Source organism: Silurus aristotelis, assembly GCF_946808225.1.
Source record: "Silurus aristotelis genome assembly, chromosome: 6".
NCBI lineage: Eukaryota > Metazoa > Chordata > Actinopteri > Siluriformes > Siluridae > Silurus > Silurus aristotelis.
Window position 1 is genome coordinate 21,339,088 of NC_139579.1, and position 22,903 is coordinate 21,361,990.

Here is a 22,903-nt window from a genome sequence, read left to right on the forward strand (position 1 = left end):
CTCGAATGGCTGAGTCAGTCACCTGACCTCACCCCAACTGAGCATGCCTTTGATTTACTAAAGACAAAAGTGAAAGCAGAAAGACCCACAAAAAAGCAACTACTAAGCTGGCCGGAGTAAAAGGTGGGGCAAAGCACATACAGAAACCCATTTGGTCATGCCCAAGTTTCAGATTTCAGGTAGCCACTGACTGCAACAAACAAACAAAACCTAATATTTATGATTATATTAGTTTTCTTACAAGCCTGTGGAAATAGACAGAGTGTGTAAAAGTATAGGCTATAATTCACAAACAACTTGTTTTTGTTAAAGCCTACGAACTAAATCTGAAGTCTATTAATTTCAATCACATCCTGGTTGCTTCAGTTTGCAAATCCACTGTAGTGACATACAAAACAAACAAAAATATAAAAATTGCATCACTGTTTAAATACTGAAGGACCCAACTGTATGTATGTATGCATAACCATGACCTACACTCACACTTTCTCTCTCTCTCTCTCTCTCTCTCTCTCTCACACACACACACACACACACACACACCAAACCAGGACAAACAAAGCATTTCGATGATGTTTTTGTCTTGTTTTTCTTTCTTTCGCTTTCTTGACGTGTAAATATTGTTCCTTGCCCTCCATTCCTGTGTCAAAGTAAGAAGGAGACAGTGACATTTGAGCAGACTCAAGGTCGCTGAGTGGGGAAGTCTGTGGGCAGTGGTGACATTTAGTCTGGAACCCCAGTGTGAGCGCGGAGTCTCGAACTGTATAGCTTACAGTCACATGGTCAAATGAAGCTGAGAGAGAGAGAGAGAGAGAGAGAGAGAGAGAGAGAGAGAGAGAGAGAGAGAGAGAGAGAGAGAGAGAGAGAGAGCACATGCATATACCCACAAAAAAAATGCTGTACAAATAGGTCAATTTGCATTTGTTCTCCACGTATGCAAACACACTTGCGTGAAAGTAATACAATAACACATTTCTACACCCAGCCATATAACACACAATCATCCGACACGCACACAAATTGTGCACCACAACAAAATGTATATCACCCCCATAAACGTATCCTTTAAAACTACAAAATAATTGCAGGCAAAAAAAAATTTTCACACCATCAACTAAAACGTTGTCAGTCCGTTGTCGTGTTTTTATCGCGAAACGTGCCTACACAAGGATAAGCGAAGCGAAACAGGCTGGAGAGGAACTAAGCTATGCAGCAGCATTAGTATTCTCCTCACTGGCCTGTGCCCCAGCGGCCAAGCTACAGACTCCCTATCCAACACCGCCACATACGCTTCTTATTAAAACACATCCGCCTGTCCTGGACCGTGCGCTCTCATTAATATTTATCCCTCTTATTACAAAGCTCATGCAGTTTTTTGATTAATCTAAAGGTTCTTCTCCTATAACGACTCGGGGCGCTGCGGATACGCCATGCATGCTGATGTGCGTGTTGTGTGTTTTTTATTTTTTGTGTAGGCTGTTATTTAAAACATGCTACCCGATGCTGCCTCTTGCCCTAAAACCACACTTATCACTTCGTTGAAACGGCATGTGCAGCATCCTGAGAGAGGTAGAACGGTCTGGGATATTCAGATATAGTGTGTTATGTTGAGAAACACAAACAGATTGTTGGGCCAATTTTTATGAGACAGCAACTTATATACTTATACTCATATATACCCGGCCCAAGTGCATCTAAAACAACACGGAAAGCAAATCACGAGCGGTTAAAACATTATGTGGGAATCTGTTCAGTGGCAGTGCAATTCACTTAGCTGCACTTGTATTCGCCTCTGTTCTATAACAGTATCCAGATTTAAGTAAAGGGGAGCCAAACGGCTTGACTGAGTGCAGCACAGGCTGATATAATTGCTGCAGAAGGCAGTTTCAGCAGAGAGGACAAGAGAAGTCTAGTATGCCGTCTGTCTAAAAAGAGCATTTGTTTAACAGGCTGCTTGTAAATGAAGGCCAACATGTAAAAGTACATCGACATGTAAAAGTCGGATAAGAAAATAAAAAATAACCATATCTTTATGTGAAAAAGCCTGCCCTCCAAATGACAGACAGGTCAAATCTTATATGTCAGCTCATGCGAGGAAAAGCCTATCCACTGCCAACTAATTTGGCCAAGATGAATCATTCTGTGGTGCTAAATGTTTGCCTTGGGGAACCAGTCAGCCTGCCATCCGTTCTGATTTGCTCTCCCCATCTGCCTGTCGCTCCTTATTTCTCTTCTCCATCTCCTCTTCACCTCAGAGTCTCTCTCCCACCCTGCCCTACTCTCTTTATTTCACTGTCGGTTTCCCTCGTCTCACACAGACCCACTACGAGAGTGCCCGTCTCACCGAAGAGATGTAACCGCACTGTGTTAGCATGCTTAGGCATGGGGGCGGTGAGCCATTACCTAGCAACAGAGTGGCCCGCTATTGGCTGTCTTCCTAAGACAGAAAAGTAGGTTCGGTCTGGGGGTTTGGAGAGCGAGGCAGACGAGGGGTTATTTTCTGCTCGTGTCATCTCGGCTTGTCACATCGGAACGACGTTCTGCAGTTCTCCTCCCCTATGGCCTAGCCACTGACTGAAAGGGCAGCAGACCGGAACAAACCGCCGCAGCAGCGGCACCTGCAGCGGCCAGACACAACAGAACACGCTCGGCATAAAGAGATGAGGTTACCTCACAGAATTTACTCTCATACACAACATTTAAGAAAAACTGAACTGAAAGCAAACCGTCTTCTTCTTGTAATGCTCTGTAAGGACACGCAAAATAGTGTTCAAACAGCAGGTCAGCAGTTGACGAGCAGAAGTAATGTTCCCATGGCAACCTTCAGCGTTTTTAATGTTAGCGTGACCTATAGGCTGCATGTTGTATCTTTCTAGGCCTAGTGGTCTACCACAGAGAAAAGCGAAATGTATTTATATCTCCTTGTGCTCCTCCTGTTGCATTAAAATCCCGCTTGTAGGCACAGCCTTTATCAGGGTGAGTTTCTACATACAGCTATTGTGTAACTATTGATAGGATCGCTGTAAGGGGGACTTAAGGGGGTTTCCACCACGAAATTAAAAAGTCCGGAACAGGAACCAAACAGGAAAAGTACTTGCAGATCTAATGCACATTACACTATCCAAAACGCTCAATAGTAACAGTGACAACAGTAACATCCAGTGAATTACGATGCAAAATTTTACCATTGTAAAGTCCATTAAAAGGTAATTTTAATATTGATACATATTTATAGAACAACCAGATGCTGGTTACATGTAACAAAACCCTAGCAGCATCAATAAACAAAACTCCAAAGTACAAACCTGACAGAAAACAAACTCTACATGAAACAAGATTCTACATAGTGCCCTTATTGGGTTTAGTGTACAAAATGAGTAAATGGATTCTAGTTGAGAAGCTGGAAAAATTGGACACTTGGAAACTTTGATTCTGAACCTATATTAAAAAAAATCTCAGTTCCAGGTGATCTTGTGCTAAATCTTGGTATTTGTTAAAAGAATTGTGTGTTTTACTCTAATTGGTGGCTTCCTGTGCGGTTGACCAGTTAAGTTTTTATCCACTCAAGAAGGAACGACTGATTTCACAAACTGCAGCGGAGTAAAAAATAAGATATTTGACATTTTATAATGTAGCGTAAAGAAAAGTCTCCCCAAATGGAGATACTTCAGTAATGTACAGATACACGAAAAAGCAACTTAAGCACGATAACAAATTATTTATTTATACTTCATCAATTTCCACCACTGCTGTTCGTACCTGGCAGCCACCAGAACTAAACCTGACCAACTAGATTATATTTCCTGAAGGACCTTCAAGTGCGCCACCTTTCAGTCAGTTCTGACAGCAGCATGGTGTATGGTGAAAAGTGCCATATGAGTCATGTAAAAGTGCTGTACATTAAATAGAGGGGAAAACCAGGCCTGTAATTGAAAATGGGGAGTGTACTTCATAAATATGCAGTGCACCCTAATATAAATCTGCCTGTTTGAAAGAAATACTGCTGAGGCCTGGGAGAGGCAGGCAGCCTGCAGAGATGGACTGAAGAGCTAGGTAAGCTGAAGCTTCATTAATCACGGTGAAGGAAGAGGGAGTTTGGGCAGCATAGACACCCTCTACAGTGCGGCATCTGTGCCAGGACTGATGGCAGCCATTTGCTACCAGGCACGCCGTACATTAAACTAGCCATCTGGCCAAGTCAGTTTGGCTGATAGCTTGTAAAAGTAAAGCAAGGCAGTGTCAACATGACTAGCATACAGAGCCGAATAAGACGGGGAAAAAAAATGCAATTAGCACTGCTACGTTGTAAGGACGTCATTAGGCATGGATGCAAGATTTTAGCTCAGGACACTGGATAAAATAAAATGCAAAGTCATGCTATTCTGAAACACACAATAGAGATAATTGTTAGCAAAAAGCCAATTCTAAAAGGCTGGGTGCACTACCACACTCTGACCAGCAGGAGTCCTCCTGACAGTAGCTCACAACGTGTCTGAATGAGCAAAATATAAACAAAGAAGCTGGCACTACTGAGACATAAATCATGCCTCGCATCTTTCCTAGGTATGTTCTCCAAGCCTCATTCAAGACTAACATTCGACTAACATTCGACACCAACCTCAAGAAAGTTTTGTCACTATTCTAACCGTGTCATTACAAACATTATATTAGATTAAATTGTCGTGTAGCACAATCTTATCCAAAATATCTAAATATCCTCTGTAAAATTGGTGCTAAAAATCAGGCTTAAGCTCAGGCTAGTGGCTCCTTCCTGGACTCATGGGCCATCTCAGACTCCTAAAGCGACTCTGCTTCTATTCTCCAGAAATGTTCATGGGAGCTGAATGCTATCAGAGCTGAGCAGCATGGTGCAGCATGACAGGATGTCTGATGAGGAAGGAAAAAAACTTCATATTACACAACATTTAAGTATAATCCATGTCCGGGAGAGGTAATAACTTTTAAACAAGCATAGTTTGATTGACTTGAAATACAAGAGGCTATCACAGTTGACTAATGCTGTGTGTTATATGATCTTTTTAGAGTATATACGAGGTGGAATCAAAAGGTTTCGAGATGAGCTCTATTTAGCTATGTTATTTTCGAAGCGTGTCAAGCACCTTCTGCGATTCATGCTGGATCCCCATCTTTGGGAATGTTCTCCGACAATCGTCATGCACAAGTTGCCGAATGGTTTGGACATTTTTGGGACTTGAGCTTTTTAAAGGTCTTCCTGATCTCGTCGTATGTCAGTGACGGTCTTCCGTTCTTGAAGCGTGCCTGCCACTCAAAAAACACATCAAAAGACTCGTAGCAGCATCACTGTATCACTGACTTATGTACTGTCAAATGGCTCTGTGGCAGATTTGCCCAGTTTCACGCAGAATTTCACGTTTGTTCTAACTTGCTGTCCATGATTAAATCGCAGACGTGATAACGTACATTGTCAGAATAGCACCTTTTTGGCACCACCTCATATAGGCAGTTGAAAATCAACAACCTGGACATCCAAGCTAGGATTAAATATGAATAGTTTTATACATCATTTTTACAGCTGTGGTCTATACAGACAACTACAGAACAGTTAATATCATTAACATGGGTTGCCAGATTTCAGCTACATTTCCAACAGAACCACATCTCAAAAACAACACAAAAGACACCAGAACTAGCCCAAAAAAAATTTAAGCATTGGCAAAGGCACAGTCTGTTCCATGCCAACAAGAAAAAAGCCTGCAGGGAAAGGAAAGCAATGGCGCAAATCTACGGATAGAGTGCATGATTTTTTTGGGTCACAAAACTCGTTTTTTTTTTCGCTCTTACGTTTTCTTTCTTGGCGGAGGGGGGTGATGGCTTAGTGGTTAGGCTCTGGTTTACTGATCAGAAAGTCGTGGGTTCAAACCCAAACACCACCAAGCGTGCCACTGTTGGGCCCTTAAGCAAAGCCCTCAACCCTCTCCACTTCAGTGTCACTGTAGCATAACCTAGCCTGTGCTCTGACCTAACAAGTCCTAACAAGCTGGGTTAAGAGGAAGACAACTTAACTGATTCACAGATATTATCCACTCCAAATATTATCACTCGAAATACGTCTTTCAGAAGAATTATTCTGTACATCCTAATCACACTGCACACACATACTTTGCTTCTGGTCTGATTTCATATTATTATAATTATTATTATTATTATTATAATGGAAAAAAAAAAAAAACAGAATACATTAAAACTAGCATGCTAGGTTTACATTTATGGCATTTGGCCGACACAATTATCCATAGCGACTTACATTTACCTCGCTCAAACAACTAAGCAGCTACAGGATATATATATATATATATATATATATATATATATATATATATATATATATATATATATATATATATATATATATATATATATATATAAATATGAACAATTCTGAAATAATGTCATCTTCACTGCTCAACAGTTGAAGGAGTTTTTGTCCTGTCTATACCATGCTACCAGAGCACCTTTTCCACAAAATAACTAAGGCATTTAAAAAAAAAAAAAATTAACATTATTTTGCAGAAAACACACTGATCAAAATTAGAGAACAACAATGACTGTAGCATGGAAAAAGATTACAACAAAATTTTCTGAAGGTTAAAACAGTCAGCAATTAGTAGGAAGTGTACAGGCCTCTGCTCTGAATAACTTCAGCACATCTGCGGCCACAGGACAGCACTAGTCTCTCACACTGCTCTAGTGTGATTTTGGTCCACTCTTCTTCCAGTCTCCTCCACAGTTTGGTGACTCTAGTGGGTTTCTTGGCCATAACTTTGTCACCAAGGATTTTCCAGAGGTTCTCTATTGGGTTGAGATCAGGACTCCGGGCAGGCCATGTCATTTTTTCAATGTTTTCAGTTTCAAGGAACTGCTTTACCCGTTTTGCTGTGTGACATGGAGCGTTGTCCTGCATGAACACGGCGGGCTGATTGGGTGATAAATGCATGGAAGGAACCATATGTTGTTGAAGAAGGTTCTGATAAACATCCGCATTCACTCTGCCATGTAGCTGTATAAGACCCCCAACTCCTGCTGCAAAAAACATGCCCCAAACCATGACACTTCCTTCTCCACTTTTCACTGATTCCTTAACACACTTTGGGTTCGGTCTTTCTCCAGTTTGTCGCCGAACATAATGTTTTCCATCAGACCCAAATAAATTAAACTTGCTTTTATCACTGAAGTGAACTTTGGACCAGTTCTCCTCTGTCCACACAACATGCTTAGTCTAGCCTTTTGAATCTTTCTGCTAATGAAAGGTTTGGTCACTGCAGAGTGGGCTTTCAGTCCAAATGCTCTTAAACGTCGAGACACTGTATGATGAGACAGATCCTTACCCTGTTCAGCGCTGAACTGGTGAGCAATTCCAGCTGCATTGTGTAAACGATTGCCCATTGAGATCCTCCGCAGTATCCTGTCCTCTCTTGTATTTGTCTTTCGTAGACGACCAGCCTTCTTGGCGGACTTGAATGAGTTTGTGATGTTGTAAAGATTCAATATTCTTGAAATCACAGATTTGGAACGACCAACTTGTCTTGCTATGGCTGATAGGGTCATCCCTTTGGCCTTCATCTGGACAACCTGCTGCCAGAGGCTTTTAGTCACTTTAGAACGGCCCACCATCTTGCAGAGTCAGTGAAACTGGAAGGTAGGCTGCCGGTTAAATAGGGGTTTACAGATAATCAAGGAAATTAGCACCAGGTTCCAGATTAACACCAATAACTGGGAGGTATCTGAAAGTGTTCTCTAATTTTGATCAGTGTGTTTTCTGCTAAATAATGTTGTTTTTTTTAATGCCTTAGTTAATTTGTGGAAAAGGTGTTCTGGTAGCATGGTATAGACAGGACAAAAACTCCAACTGTTGAGCAGTGAAGATGACATTATTTCAGAATTGTTCAATTGTTTATAAATTGTTCTCTAATTTTGATCGCCATATATATATATATATATACAGTGGGTACGGAAAGTATTCAGACCCCCTTAAATTTTTCACTTTTTGTTATATTGCAGCCATTTGCTAAAATCATTTAAGTTCATTCTTCTTCCTCATGAATGTACACATAGCACCCCATACTGACAGAAAAACACAGAATTGTTGACCTTTTTACAGATTTATTCAAAAAGAAAAACTGAAATATCACATGGTCCTAAGTATTCAGACCCTTTGCTGTGACACTCATATATTTAACTCAGGTGCTCTCTATTTCTTCTGATCATCCTTGAGATGGTTCTACACCTTCATTTGAGTCCAGAAATGTTTGATTATACTGATTGGACTTGATTAGGAAAGCCACACACCTGTTTATATAAGACCTTACAGATCACAATGCATATCAGAGCAAATGAGAATCATTAAGGTCAAAGGAACTGCCTGAAGAGCTCAGAGACAGAATTGTGGCAAGGCACAGATCTGGCCAAGGTTCCAAAAATTTTTTTGCTGCACTTAAGGTTTCTAAGAGCACAGTGGCCTCCATAATCCTCAAATGGAAGACGTTTGGGACGACCAGAACCATTCCTAGAGCTGGCCGACCGGCCAAACTGAGCTATCGGGGGAGAAGAGCCTTGGTGAGAGAGGTAAAGAAGAACCCAAAGATCACTGTGGCTGAGCTCCAGAGATGCAGTCGGGAGATGGGAGAGAGTTGTAGAAAGTCAACCATCACTGCAGCCCTTCACCAGTGGGGCTTTATAGCAGAGTGGCCCGACGGAAGCCTCTCCTCAGTGCAGGACACATGAAAACCCGCATGGAGTTCCCCAAGATGGTGAGAAATAAGATTCTCTGGTCTGATGAGACCAAGATAGAACTTTTTGGCCTTAATTCTAAGCGGTATGTGTGGAGAAAACCAGGCACTGCTCATCACCTGTCCAGTACAGTCTCAACAATGAAGCATGGTGGTGGCAGCATCATGCTGTGGGGGTGTTTTTCAGCTGCAGGGACAGGACGACTGATTGCAATCAAGGGAAAGATGAATGCGGCCAAGCACAGGGATATCCTGGATGAAAACCTTCTCCAGAGTGCTTTGGACCTCAGACTGGGCTGAAGGTTTACCTTCCAACAAGACAATGACCCTAAGCACACAGCTAAAATAACGATGTAGTGGCTTCACAACAACTCTGTGACTGTTCTTGAATGGCCCAGCCAGAGCAATGACTTAAACCCAATTGAGCATCTCTGGAGAGACCTAAAAATAGCTGTCCACCAACGTTTACCGTCCAACCTGACAGAACTGGAGAGGATCTGCAAGGAGGAATGGCAGAGGATCCCTGAATCCAGGTGTGAAAAACTTGTTGCATCTTTCCCAAAAAGACTCCTGTCTGTATTAGATCAAAAGGGGGCTTCTACTAAATACTGAGCAAAGGGTCTGAATACTTAGGACCATGTGATATTTCAGTTTTTCTTTTTTAATAAATCTGCAACAGTGTCAAAAATTCTGTGTTTTTCTGTCAATATAGGGTGCTATGTGTACATTAATGAGGAAAAGAAATGAACCTAAATGATTTTAGCAAATGGCTGCAAAATAAAAAAGAGTGAAAAATTTAAGGGGGTCTGAATACTTTCCGTACCCACTGTATATATATATTTTCTCTATAGTCTTTCTCAGGGGCCCAGGAGTAGGAGGTTGGTGTGGCTGTCCACTGTCTACTGCTTCTTCACTGTAAATGCTTACAGCAAATTCACAGGGCAGCATGATTCATGCCCCAATCGGCCTCTTTTTCACACTTTGTGCAGTTCCCATTTGTGAACACTAGGTGTAATACCTTTATGAATCTAAAGTGTAGTGGGCAGGCTGCCCTAAGACTGGGCAACATCTAGGATGACTAGCAACTCAATAGAACATTGCTCGTTTGTCAAATTTGAGCAACATTTGAAGAAAGAAAAAATATCAGCAAAATTGATTGTGCTCTCAGGTGGCATATTCTCTCCCCTGTCTCACAATGACTTTAGCCAATCACTAGTGAGCTCATGCACAGGGAAGTGAGTGTTGATGGCGATTACGCTGACCCCTGACATTACAAGGGCAGCACTTAAAAAAATAAATAATGTGGTTGGCTGGCTTTAGCGGATTTTAAAACATATTAAGTTAATAATGATTTTTAGAAATATTTGGCCAACCATCCATTTTAGTTTTTATTCCAAAAGGATAAACGTCAAAAGTCACAAGTAAATTTAGTAAGTATGTAACTAAGTGCTGTCGTGTTTGGCTACAGATGTACTTTGTAATTTGCTTTGGACTCTCTTGCTGTTTACCTTTCTGCCAAACAGCATACATCAAAAAAGGAAAAGCCAACAAAACTGTTTGCCATCATCCTATGCTGCTATAATAGATGTCACATGCTCACGTCTCCATGTTCCCTTGGACCACAGGGCAGCGGATGAATAAATTAACCTGTCATTCAAGAGGATTTAAAGGACAGAATAGAAATCTTTTGAGTATTGAGAGAGTGGGAGAAAGCAACAGCGAGACCCCGCATCCAATCAGCATCACTCCGGGCTTCCATCTCCATGGCAACTAGCTCGTCTTCCCCCTCCCACCCCCTTTTTTTTTCTCTGAACGGACCAGGTTGGTGTGCAATAGTTCATGACAGGCGCTGCAGCTGTGAGCCGCTCTCGCTTTCCTTCAGAGGACAAGCAGCGGGAGGAGAGAGAGAAATTGCCATGTCTGCTGATTAGTAATCAGATCACAGAGTCACCCTGAATCCTGGGGGCTGAAGCTGAATTATACATCGCTAGTGCCAATCAAGCAATACGCGCCCTCATTGGCATTCTATTTAAAGTACAATCCCGTCCCCTGAACACTCTCGCGACTTAGTGAATGATGACATCTAACTACAAGCCACACTCAGTGCCAGATTGCCATGACATTTACAGGAAATGTCAGAAAAGGCACAGCTAATTATTATTACTCGACACACGGTTAAACAGCTCACTGTAATATTACATACAAAATGGCAGGACAGCGAGATTTGACGTGCTGGCGAAAATTGTGTGCGGATAAACCCTACTGTTGTGTGACATTAAAATCAGCACAGACCTCCTGATAAATGACACCGATCCTATTTACACCAGGCCATTTCACGCATCTGGTGTCCTGATGAGATTTTAACCAGGTGCATTTACACTTTCGGTCAATTGGGTCTCTGCGCCGACAGACCGAAATCCGATAAATGTATTTTCATGTTAATATGCAAATCAGCACGATATAACAGGAGCCCTATCTTCTTTGCTTTGGGTGCTTTCTAAATAATATATATATGGCCCATCAAAAACTAACAGATTAATCCTGTTTTTAACATTGTTTACATTTTTTATGAAAGGGGGGGGGGGGGAAGGGGGTGGGATATATTGTCATATATAAAAAAATAAAAAGACAGGTGCATTTAGACTGGCTGAAAAGTCTCTCCGGTTATACGAGCAATTGTATTTATTACACTTTTTTAAACAGATTTCAATCCAGATACAGTCTACTTAGCGATCGCTGTTTGAAATGATCGGGTCAGTGATATTTAATTTGTTTGTTTATAAAAAAATAAAAAATAAAAGAATCTTTCTTCTATTAGAGCTATTACTAATCAGCTATGTAGCAGGCATATTGTTTGTGGGTGGAGGGTGTGTATGTTTAATTATTTCTTTATTTTTATCCAAATAAGTTTCTTTTTCCTTCACAATATCCTAAAAGTACGTCTTCATATACATACTTTGGACTTCGAATCTGTCCAATTTCTGCTGTTTTAAGATCAGTCATATTTATGACTTTTTTTTTTCCATACCTATGAGCAATACGCTGAAAAGAAAAAAAAAAAAAAAAAAAAAACACCAAACCTTTTCTATATGTCAAGATCTCGAAAAAAAGGTTTAAAGCAGTAAAATTGGGGTAATTCAGTCCACCACATCAATGGCGAAGAGTCACAGATTAGTGTGACACACTTTTGCGCTTCACTGTGACAAAACATCCTCCGCCATCTCACTCTCTGACCTTCTTTTTACATCAGAGACCACAGCATGTGCTCCAGTACACTCACATGCCCTTAAAACGAGGGCAATCAATTATCAGAGAACAGTAATATGCAGGGAGGCAGAGGTGTGGTGGGTGGGGGGGATTGTTTATTTCCAACCAAAATGTTTTTTCAAAAAACCATAACTACCCATTTTCAATTAATGTATTCTGAGATAAAACAAAACAAAACAAAAAAACCTGAATGTCAGAACTTAAGTTGGATGTGAGAGAGGAAGTCTGGCACATCTGTTGACAGCTGAGACACATCTAACACTTCTTAATGAACCACCATCGCAGCACCCATTCACGCAACAGATGGGCCTGGGGGGTTTGGAGGGGCATTTTACACTCAAACCCAGGTGATGGGAGAGGAAAGGTGATTGTGTCGGCACCCGTCTAGAGCCACGTCGAGTGGCAACGTCTTCCATGCAATCATCTCGGCACCAGCGGCGGTAATGTGCGCATGCAGTCAACAAGACGAGGACGAGATAAAATGAAACAAGACGCATATAAAACAGCGAGGAAGTAGCAACAGAGATTACACGGCTGTTCAGCAGCGCTGCACGAGAGCCTTGTTTGATTAAATATTAATGTTATCTCTTGAATGTAGCTGTTTGTTTTGCATTCTTGCAGCGTGTGCAAAAAAAAAAAAAAAAGAGACTATCCCACACACTAGCTTTTATAGACTATAACATAAATCTCACGAGGCGTGAAAGGAAAGGAGCAATTAATGGTTTAAGACGTCGTTGTTTGTAATTTGGCGTCTTCTTTTTGAAGCCGAGCAAATATTCCTTCTTTTATGAAATGCTGGTTTGATTCCGAAGCGAGTCCTGGAAGAAGATTTTAATCGGACCGCACAGGTGAAAAACAATTTGCTGCAACGGATTTATACAGATGTGCATAAATCACCTGCGGTTCTCATCAGGCTACAGGAAACATCAATAAAGTCTTTGAGCTCACAAAAGCTTTTCCAGCAAATGAGTGTTGGCATTACAGGGGCATAAACAGCTCATTGATTCAAGGAAAGGTCAGTCATATCGGCTTTCATGATGAGAATTAATCTGTATTCGTTGACTAGGCTGCAGTAAACACCCCCCAGGAAGCCGTGCTGAAGGAAGCCGAGGAATGACCGTGTTAAATGTGTTTGAGGGTTGTGTGTTTTCACAGAGAGGGCACTCGGGGCAATTCAGAAGGTGTAGCCGATTCCTCAGATGGGTTACCAAAATTACATTTCAAAGGCCTGACACGTAAGTCTGACCAATGGAAAACAAATAGGGTTGAAACACTGTTAGAACAGCTGCTATCATTCTTTTTTTTTTAATAAAGCCTCAAACTTTACTCACAATACTTTTCTCTTGGTCAGCAGGATGATCTTTTTCCCCTTCACACAAGGTCACTGAAAAGGTTTTCATTTAATAGGGTAGTTTTAACCCACTAAGCTCGTCATAACTGATGCGGCCAATGTTAAAGCTACGGACACATTTCTGTGGATCACCGTCACACAGTGCAAGCACTGTACTAACAAATTCACGCCTGATCGATAGAACAGAAAGACAAAAGGGAGGCAGGGAACTAAGGAGGGAGCAACGCCGTGGACGAGACTCCTTTTTAGGCAAGGCAAAGCTGAAACAAAACACAAAAGATTAATCACAGCTTAGTCATTCAAACGCTGAGCAACAAGAAAGTGATAAACAATGCGGTGCTCGGTGAAAGATGTACAGCGAGACAAATACAGTGGGTTGGAGGCCAGCTTGTGGAATGAAGGCTGTTCAGTTGAGGGAGGAAGGGAGAGGGGGTGTTCGAGGGACGAGGCCCCCATGAGAAAATTGATGAGGGGACAAGCTGCTGGCTGAACTCCCTGCACTGTGAAGGCTTCAGAAATTCCACTCCTGCGCATGTGGTAGCTGAGCTGCAGTCTAAAATGGCTGCCAGAGAGTCGTGTAAACAACCCAGAGGAATGAAAGGGGCTACATTTCTCCAGCCTGCCTGCCAAAAGCTGCATAGCCTTAAGCCTTTTAGTTAACCCTTTCCCTCTTCACAGTTCTGGACCACTCCAAAATGGTAACACGTGCCTTTAAAAGCAAGCGTGCTGAATTCGGTTAAAAACAACTTTTAACGTAAAAAAATAATTTGCCGTTTTTATTCATTGCATTATTTAATGAGTGCGTAGGATTATTTATCCTGATTAAAAGCATTATTAGACACAAAGCTTTGTCTGTGCTTAGACAGGTATTTTGTCCGTCTTCGGTTCAATAGCTTGGACCAGTCAAGTGAAACCATCCTTGAACAATCTAGCTAGGAGGCTTTTCAGGGCAGACAGCGTCGCCATGGTGTTTCCATGTCCTCGAAAAAACAACTACCCCCTTTACTGGGCCCCCTTGAACACGCAACCCCCAACCAACTCAGGCGGGAAACTACAGGAAGCTCTAACAGGCTGGTGCTCAAGGGGGATGTGGCCTTGAAATGCAAATTGGAATTCCTGCAGAAATTGAAGACCTTCACATGTAATAAAAAACATCGGACTGGAACCCATCCAAAATCCCCACCCCACCTTCTTTTTTTTCTTTTTTTTTTTTTTTTTAAACCACCCAATGTCATTAGCCATTTTGCAAGCTGACATGGCGTTATATAACACGCTTTTTTTCCCGCCCTTTAAAAAACACTGCCGTGTAAAGCGCACTACTGAGCGTTAATTCGTATGCAATTTCCTGCATGTAGAAAAAATAAACATGGCTATACAATAAGACAACACAATGCACTACACACTCCAGACCTAATGCTATAAATTTAGATTTGCAGCAAACCGAAGGGATCATACCATCCATCTTATCTGTACCCAATGGGAAGCTAAAAAACAAGGAAAAAAAGGAGGAAGGAGGTGGGGGTAAGACAGTAAATCAATTCGTCTCTGCAGCTTTAATATCTGCAGAAGGAGGCAGGAAGCGCACGCCTGCAGCAGCTGGCAGCTTATTTGCTGGGATGGAATGGAATATCTGAGATTGCATACATTATCTGCCAAGGGGGCCCTGGGCTACGAAAGATAGTGCTGACATCACCGTCTATAAATGGCTGTGCTCAGAGGCACACTGAATGAAAACAAAATGGGAATAACCCTTCCCAGACAAACTGCTGCAAAACAGCATGTGTATGCAAGGAGAGAGGAGCGAGAACGAACTAAAAGAACTAAAAAACTAACACACACAATCTCAATACATAACTGAGATCGACTACATGGGCATTTTTTTTATATATTATTTTGAAATACAAACATCTCAACATGCCTTAGATTTTAGGCACCAAAAGCGAAAAGGCATTGGTCATTCTGCATTAGTAACACAAGCAGCACTCTCTATATCTTTCGACTCTCGATAGATAGATAGATAGATAGATAGATAGATAGATAGATAGATAGATAGATAGATAGATAGATAGATAGATAGATAGATAGATAGATAGATAGATAGATTCATTTCTTTGTCCTGTTTTTATTATGTTTATATATTTGAAGAAGACTATAAAAAGGGAAGAAAAAAAATACTTTGCAGGAAAAGAATGTGCGCTCTGGAACATGAAGGGTTAACTGCGGTCTTCCCCATTGTGTCTGCACATTCCTGAATAAATGATGTTGTGAACAAGGCTGGTAACCACGGGCAACCGTGCACGATGGCACTGCAGAGTAACCTTTGGAGTGGCTGTATTTTTATCCCCTGGAAAATTCTCCTTCATAGGACAGAAAGAAGGAGAAAGGGAAAGAAGAGGGAAAGTAAAAAAAAGAGAAACAAAGAAATAGAGGAAAAAAACAACAAAAAATATAAAACAAAAGAGAGGGAGGTGTGTATGTGTTGGGAGGGGGGGCTTCCCTGGGCTGTGGAGTGGGGAACAGACTGCAGAGATTTCACAACACACACAGAAACCTAACAAGCCAAAAACAGACTGGCTCGAGCAGAGCTGGGTGAGAAAGAACAGGATTAGAACGCCGTTCATTCCAACCTCTAAACGACTAGGTTTTGTTATGTTGTAACTGTTCTGGGACAATTTAACGATTAGGCGCATGTGTTCGGTGTGCTGCAGACACAAATAACATTCAGCTTAATAAAACACAAGGACGAAGATGTCTACCGCCTCTCTGTAGCGTCTTCCAAAACGGTCCTTTGATGGTCATTCCCAATGGCTGCAAGAAGTACCGACAAGAACAGTACTGACAAGCTCATTAGGTCACTAAATAGTGCAAAATCCTAAACGTGACAAAGCCTACTACGTACATGCTAAAGCCTGGAAATCCCCGATGAACCTGTTTTAGAACGAAGTGTTGTGCAGATTGCGAACACTAAGCGAGCACCATTTCAGAAACGGAGCGAGTGTGTGTTCGTGTTTCTCTTTACTACGCACACTGCAAACACAGGATACAGAAACTCGGGTAACTGTTACTAGTCACTGGCATCTTAATCAGCATACAGACAATCGAACACAGTCGATCCTGACCGAGTCACCACACCTTCGTGCCAAATAACAGAGCAGGTGGTACCTCGTCTCTGCAATGCACCATTCCAGATGACATCTCTGACTGTACTTTCGATAAGCACAGCGCTAAAGGGGTCGGAGACTGGAGCGTTATATACGTATATAGTGTGCAAAATTGGAAAAGTGGGGTTAATCCATGGACACATTCAATCTTCTACTCTATGTACATATTCAGGAAAAAAAAAATTTTAAACATTGTTTATCCTGTTACCCAACTTTATGAGTCACCGTTAATTTTTTAACGGTTTGTAACGGCTCACAGATGAATAGATTACAAAATATTCAGCACTCTGAGAAAAGCTTCAACCTGAACAACATGCAAAATGTACCACTATTCAACATTAAGCCTTTTCCCCCCTTATTATATAAAACTGACATACAATTGTATAAATGCTACAAGTAACCAATACTGCATACCAGACTTTGGTAACCACAAAGACTATAATAAAGATAGAGTAGATGTGGTTCAGGCCTGAAAGGCTGAAGGTAAGCTCTATTTTGGCATACAGATTATTTTCTGACCTTAAAGCTCTTTGTGATTGTGTCTGGAGGCCCACTTATGCCTAATTGCCATGAAGGAATTGTGCTACCAACCATTTGTCTGAGGAACTGGAAGGGGGGGGGGGGGTGGAAAAAAGAAAAAAAAGAGCATAAGCTTGAGTCATGGCAACAGCCACGTACCAACTGGTTTCCCTCCTATCGATGGCCAATGCAAGATTACAACTGACGGCTCACGTGACCGCCAGCTGAATTCTAAATGAGGAATGTTTCCCTGGGGGCATCTCAGGCATGTGCAAGCACTTTCCCTTCGCTGTCTTTCACAAACATTCACACATGCATGAACAGTCATTTTCAGCACAGGCTAGAACATAGACGACAAGACGCACCGATTAGCCGAACAAATGTTACAGCGAGGGAATCCATGCATTAACATTATTAATGTGATTGACATCAATTTTTAATCGTCAAACTTGTTGCAGCAGGAATAACAGAAAAAACACACACACACAAGCCCGACTGTGACGGAAATAAATCTGAAGCCTCTCACTGGGAACACCAAGCTCTTCCTAAATGCACGAACGCAGGATGGCAGAGCGAGTCGCCCACCCTGTTAGCATAGCTGTAATATGATGTAAAAAGCATCATAAAATTAAACAGCACAGACGTCATTGTGGCAGAGCTCTGCTGAATGCATTCAAAGGACATTTTTAGGTCAAGGTGACTAAGTGAAATGTGTCAAATGACATTTATTGCGAAGGAAGACAGAACAATATTTTGCTTAGGAGGTCAAAGCATAGTAAATAAAAGTAGAGCAATCACATGTAAAGCAAGTTTATAAAAGGCTCAACATATAATAACCATAGAGAATATTTCAGAGTAAATAATAGTGTCCTTTCCTGTGCAAATAACATTAACCACACTACACATTCACAACATTAATGACTGAAAGGGATTTTTTTCAGCAGCACATGGATCTGTAGCAAAAAGCAGAGCTCATCTTACTATAATACAATCCTCGGTTTAAATAGAAAAAAACTTGGATATACATAAACCCATATAAACCTTGCATGTGGAAACACAACGCTGATGCCAAACAAATAGACACTTGACAAATATATTAATATCAATGGATTTATTACAATTTACTCAGCTCCAAGGCACGTTACAAGTCTTCTGTTACTACAGAAATGTATAAACAAACAGAGCATTTCAGTTCATGTACAGTATTTTTGCTCTACTCTTAAGCATCCGTGCACCTTTAAAGCAAAAAGGGAGGAGAATGGAGGAGAAACACGTAGGAAACTATATTTGTACTTTCAGAACACGAAATGAAAGTGAGACATTGGGTTTTTGTGGAGGGGTTTTTTTTCTTTTCTTTTTTTTTTTTTTTTTTTTTTGGAAAGTACGTCAAAAATATAAAGAGACCAAAAGACAAAAACAAAAAAACAAAAAAAACGCCCACTAACGGTCTATAAACCGAGTCATGCCTTGCGCCTTCCTGTTTATGTTGGTAACCAGGACAAAACAGCTCCGGGAACAATCCGGATTAATATAAGGGGTGTGGGGGAGGGGGTGTCTCACCTTAAAAGAAGTGCATGAGCCCAAATCAAAACGTGAGCGCAAAAAAAGTGCATCCCCATCATCCCGTTAACACTGCCACCAAAATACATCGCGACCAAACATGTCCAAACAGCCTCCTCCTTCACATTAGCCATGACATCACACTGCCCACTGTACCTTTTGTTTCAAAACACTGAAATATATGACGGAAAGAGGGGATTCTCTGTACATAGGACTACTTTTGTCAGTTATTCACAACATGTATATAATATACTCGACTCGATTTACGGTTTTTTGACTCGGGAAGTATGATCATTTCATGGGTCCCTTTCCTTTTTCACTTTAACGTCCCCGGCTAAAATGGTCGCGATCTCGCCTTGCATGAAAGCCCAAGGCACGTTCGAACCTACCAGGGGGCATTTCTCTCCGCTGGGGCAATACACCTCGCCGGTTGCCCCCTGTGCTTTGATGCTCTCGCGTGAACACGGGAAGCAAAACTTGTGGTTGGGAACGGAGGGACACTGTACGAAGTGTGTGTCTTCTAAGCGTTCGTGACAAATGGTGCAACACAGCGGTCCGTTGTTGGCCATGGGCGAATCGGGAATGTTTTGTGGGTGCGCCTGCTCCATGTTTTGATGAGACGCGGACTGAGACGGTGTCCCGGCCATGTTTAAGTCTCCGTTACGCGAAGCCAAGCGCCTCTGTCCCGACACGGAAGCGGGCGATACAGGACTGCTGCTGTTGTGTCTGGTGGACGTGGTGGAGTGCACGGAGTTGCTGTCTTTCGGAGAGTGCGCGTTGCCCAGCGTGTCCGCCACAGACATGAGCGCGGCCATGGGCGACTGTCCGTTCTGCGGGGCCGATTCAGGCGGCGTGGCTCGGCTCGAGTGCACGGGCCCAAGGGGCGGAGGGCCACCGTGAGAGGCCACGAATGAGCCTGAAGCCATGGTGAGCTTTAGCGCCTCGCTTTGACTCGCTATCCACTGCTGTCTCTGCTGCTCATCGCTAAGCTTCAGCGCTCCTTCCGCCGAGTCGGGTTCAGGCGACGCTTTGCGCTTGCGCATGCCCGGTCGGAGCGCGCTGGCGGACGGCATGGCACGCGGCATGGTCACCAGCGCTGAGGGCAGCAGCGGGCAGCTGGCGTCGATGTAGGGCTGCGGCAGCATCTCGGCCCCAAGCACTTCCTTAAAGAAACGCACTGTCTCCGGGAGCAAATCGCCCAGGAGTCGCCAGTCGCCGGAACCGTGCTTCTTGTCATATTCCAGATACTTAAACCCAGAAGAGAGTCCCCTGCCATAGTCTTTCATGCAGTCTTGGTACATTTGTTTGGCCACCCCAGATGCGCTGGAAAACACATTACCAGATCCGCTTGGGTATTCAACAAATATTTTCAGCTCGTAGTCCATTCCGGGCTTAGATACGGCGTCGAAAGCAAACACTCTGCCCGAAAGTGAATGGTCTTTCTTGAACCTTACATCAAACGGCGTACAGTTCGAAAGTGTAAGCAAAGTCTCCCTTACGATCTTCGGCTTGCTCGCCCAGTCCTCGGCTCTGTTCCGCAAACTCTCGCTAAGCTCGGCCAAAGCCTCCGCGTTGCGCTGCTTTTCCTTCAGATCGCGGTCTTGGTCAGTGCTGGACACTGAGCCGGGTCTTTTTCCTTGCTCCGACATCGCCTGCGACGCCATGGACAAAGCTGTGCTCATGCTGGCTGTTGGAGGGGCTCTGCCGGCCATGCTGTGCTGCGCAATGCCCGCTGCTGATGGAGGGCCGTTCAGCATGGTCTGCGGAAGGAGATTCGGAGGAACGTTCATTTGCCCCGGCACCGTGACCAGGCCGTGGCTCCGGCGTGAGTTAGGGCTCTGGCGGTTAAGCTCGGGAGGCCCGTCGTCTGATTTTGGGAATCCGTTCGGTCCTCCGAGTCCGTTCGGGAGGCGTCCGGCGTGAGCGCCGATGGCAGAGTAATCGAACCGCGATCTCTCCGTGTTTAGAGAGTAGCGCTCGAGCCCTTGCTGCTGCTGCTGCTGCTGCTTGGACGAGGCGTCCACATGGTTCAGCTGCACCGTCTCCTTAGCCGCCAAGGCTGCCTGCGCCTTCACCGTGGGCGGCGGCGCTGGTCCCGGGGATCTCCCCTCCTGGAAGCCATGAGCCCGCTTTAGATGCCGCGCGGTCTCGATGACAAACTCGATCCGATCCGCGCCTTCGTAATTCACGCAGCCCCTGCACACAGGCTCGGTAAAGTCCCAAATCATAGCCCACGGCATGCGGGGCAAATCGCACAGATAACACGACTGCCTCCTCGACGAGGAGACTTGTGCAGAAGACATGTTGAATGCCTCCCTCTCGGATCCGCGATTTTCAGCTCTTTATAACAAAACGATAAAACGTTATTGTTTTTTGTTTTTTTTTCTCAAGCGGTTTAGGATTCGGAGCTTTGCTCTGCAGAAGGACGCGATTTCGGCACCGTGACTCCGGGCGCGCTTCACATTCTGCCTCGCGTGCGGAGTTGGAATTTTGATTGTGCCTCCACGTCCGCGCGCTCCACTCGGAATGCCACCTGGCTGGGCCGGTGACGTCAGCACCACGTTCCGCAGTTCTTCTCCGTTCCGAATCGACACATGCCACTTGTTGCTGTCCGAGAGCGCATGCTCCAACCACTCCCTACACATCTTCTGAATGGACCCAGCAACACACGACACATTGACCAATTTTTCGGTTAGAAAATAAGACCAGTCAGTGGGATCTAATTTCGCCCATACACACAGCAGCACGAGCTGCCTGCCGTTTAATCCGGTAATATTCACGTCAAGATTTAAGGAAAGAGACATAAAAAAAAGTGCTTACATCAGCAAATACCATCGCTCCTTTTGCCAGTAAAGTGAATGTAATTTGGACTCAAAATCCTTCTACACACTCCCACACACTGTTCTCTGGGAGAAAGGTATTCTGTAAAAGCCAGAATATAGGGGCATTTATAATATTTATACCAATCAATAAATGAATGTATTTATGTATATATCGACTTATATATATCTATACTTAGTTAAATATTCCCTTTCTTCCTAATAAGTACAGCATTCTGCATGGTGTCAAGGATTCTACTAGACTGTAATCAAAGCAAATGAAATCACAGCTATACTTTAGGGGAAAAAAAATTACAAGAAATGGGGGGGGGGGGTTTTCCAAGAAATAAACAATTTAATGTTTTCTCAAAAAAGAAAAAGAAAGAAAGCTATGAAACTGTTTGTGAAGACAACGATATTGTGGCAAGAAAAAACAGATCTTGTAATACCCAGGCAAGAACTTCCACTGCAGTAACCTGCAGCGGCTGATTCTGTGTGCATACGCTGTAGGATATTTTGCTTTCCTTCTCTCCCCCCCTGTGAGATTCTCTGCTATCCCTGCAGTGCTCTCATGCATACAGATCACACTGTGCCTCCCCCCCCCTCCCTCTCTCTCTCATACACAGCGGAAAGTTTTCAGCATTCTGCCTTCCTCAGGACTGTCGTAGGGGTTAACTCTCAGCTTCCGCTAAGCAGCTGGATTCATGCCAGACTGAGGGATTCTGGGAAAGGCAAGCCTTGCCAAGTACAAACTGCCAACATTAAGCAGGCCTGACAGGCCCCTCTCCTCCTCCGAGCCTGGCAGTGGTTCAAAGTGCTCTTTCATTTGAGACGCTGGCGTGCAGCCAAATGCATGCAGATTTACTTTACCTATTCTCAGATGGAGCTGATAGAGGCCGCCTGCCGTTGCCATGGGGACTAGAGGCTGCTGGAGCAGCTCTGTGAGTTACTGCCTCACTTGGGCTCCTTATATGTGTGTATCCAGTACAGACTGCTCAGTAAGCTGCATATGCATGACTTTCCCTTACACTGCCTTTCCCTCTCACTGTTTGTTTTTTTTTGGGTTTTTTTACACAATGGAAAGAATTGAACCTTTTACAATCTTGAGGCAATTGGGTGCTGAAGTGTCCTTACTGTTATATGTAGAAAAAAATAATAAGCATCACATCACTATTAAACAGTAACTGCAATTTAAATAAGTATCCACCAAACTGCAGTACATCATCATCAGTGACATACTAAATATCGAGCTGAGCACTGCATATTCAGGATTGCTGATTGTAGAACGACTACAGCACTGTACAGAATCCATCAAATGAAGGTGAATGCTGTATTGCTTTACATGCTCATAAAATTTGTGTTAATAACAGTATATTTCCCACTCATTTATTTGATTGCTTTCCTGAGCTCATGTCATTAAAGAATTTGTGAAAAAGGAATGGACAAATTGCACAACAA

At 43.1% G+C, this 22,903-nt stretch overlaps 2 protein-coding genes across 8 annotated transcripts in view; both read right to left on the reverse strand.

Moving 5' to 3' along the window:
* kiaa0586 (KIAA0586 ortholog) overlaps positions 1-22,903 on the reverse strand; it is a 100,517-nt gene that overhangs the window by 64,652 nt on the left and 12,962 nt on the right. The gene's annotated exons all lie outside the window — the stretch shown is intronic.
* On the reverse strand, positions 18,163-22,814 carry irf2bpl (interferon regulatory factor 2 binding protein-like). Its single transcript, XM_083543848.1, has one exon. It carries the CDS (start codon positions 20,927-20,929, stop codon positions 18,923-18,925), a length of 2,007 nt encoding a protein of 668 aa, XP_083399974.1. The 5' UTR covers positions 20,930-22,814; the 3' UTR covers positions 18,163-18,922.

Excerpts from the sequence above, each read along its gene's own strand:
- irf2bpl (XM_083543848.1), bottom strand. The coding sequence starts at position 20,929 with ATGTCTTCTGCACAAGTCTCCTCGTCGAGGAGGCAGTCGTGTTATCTG.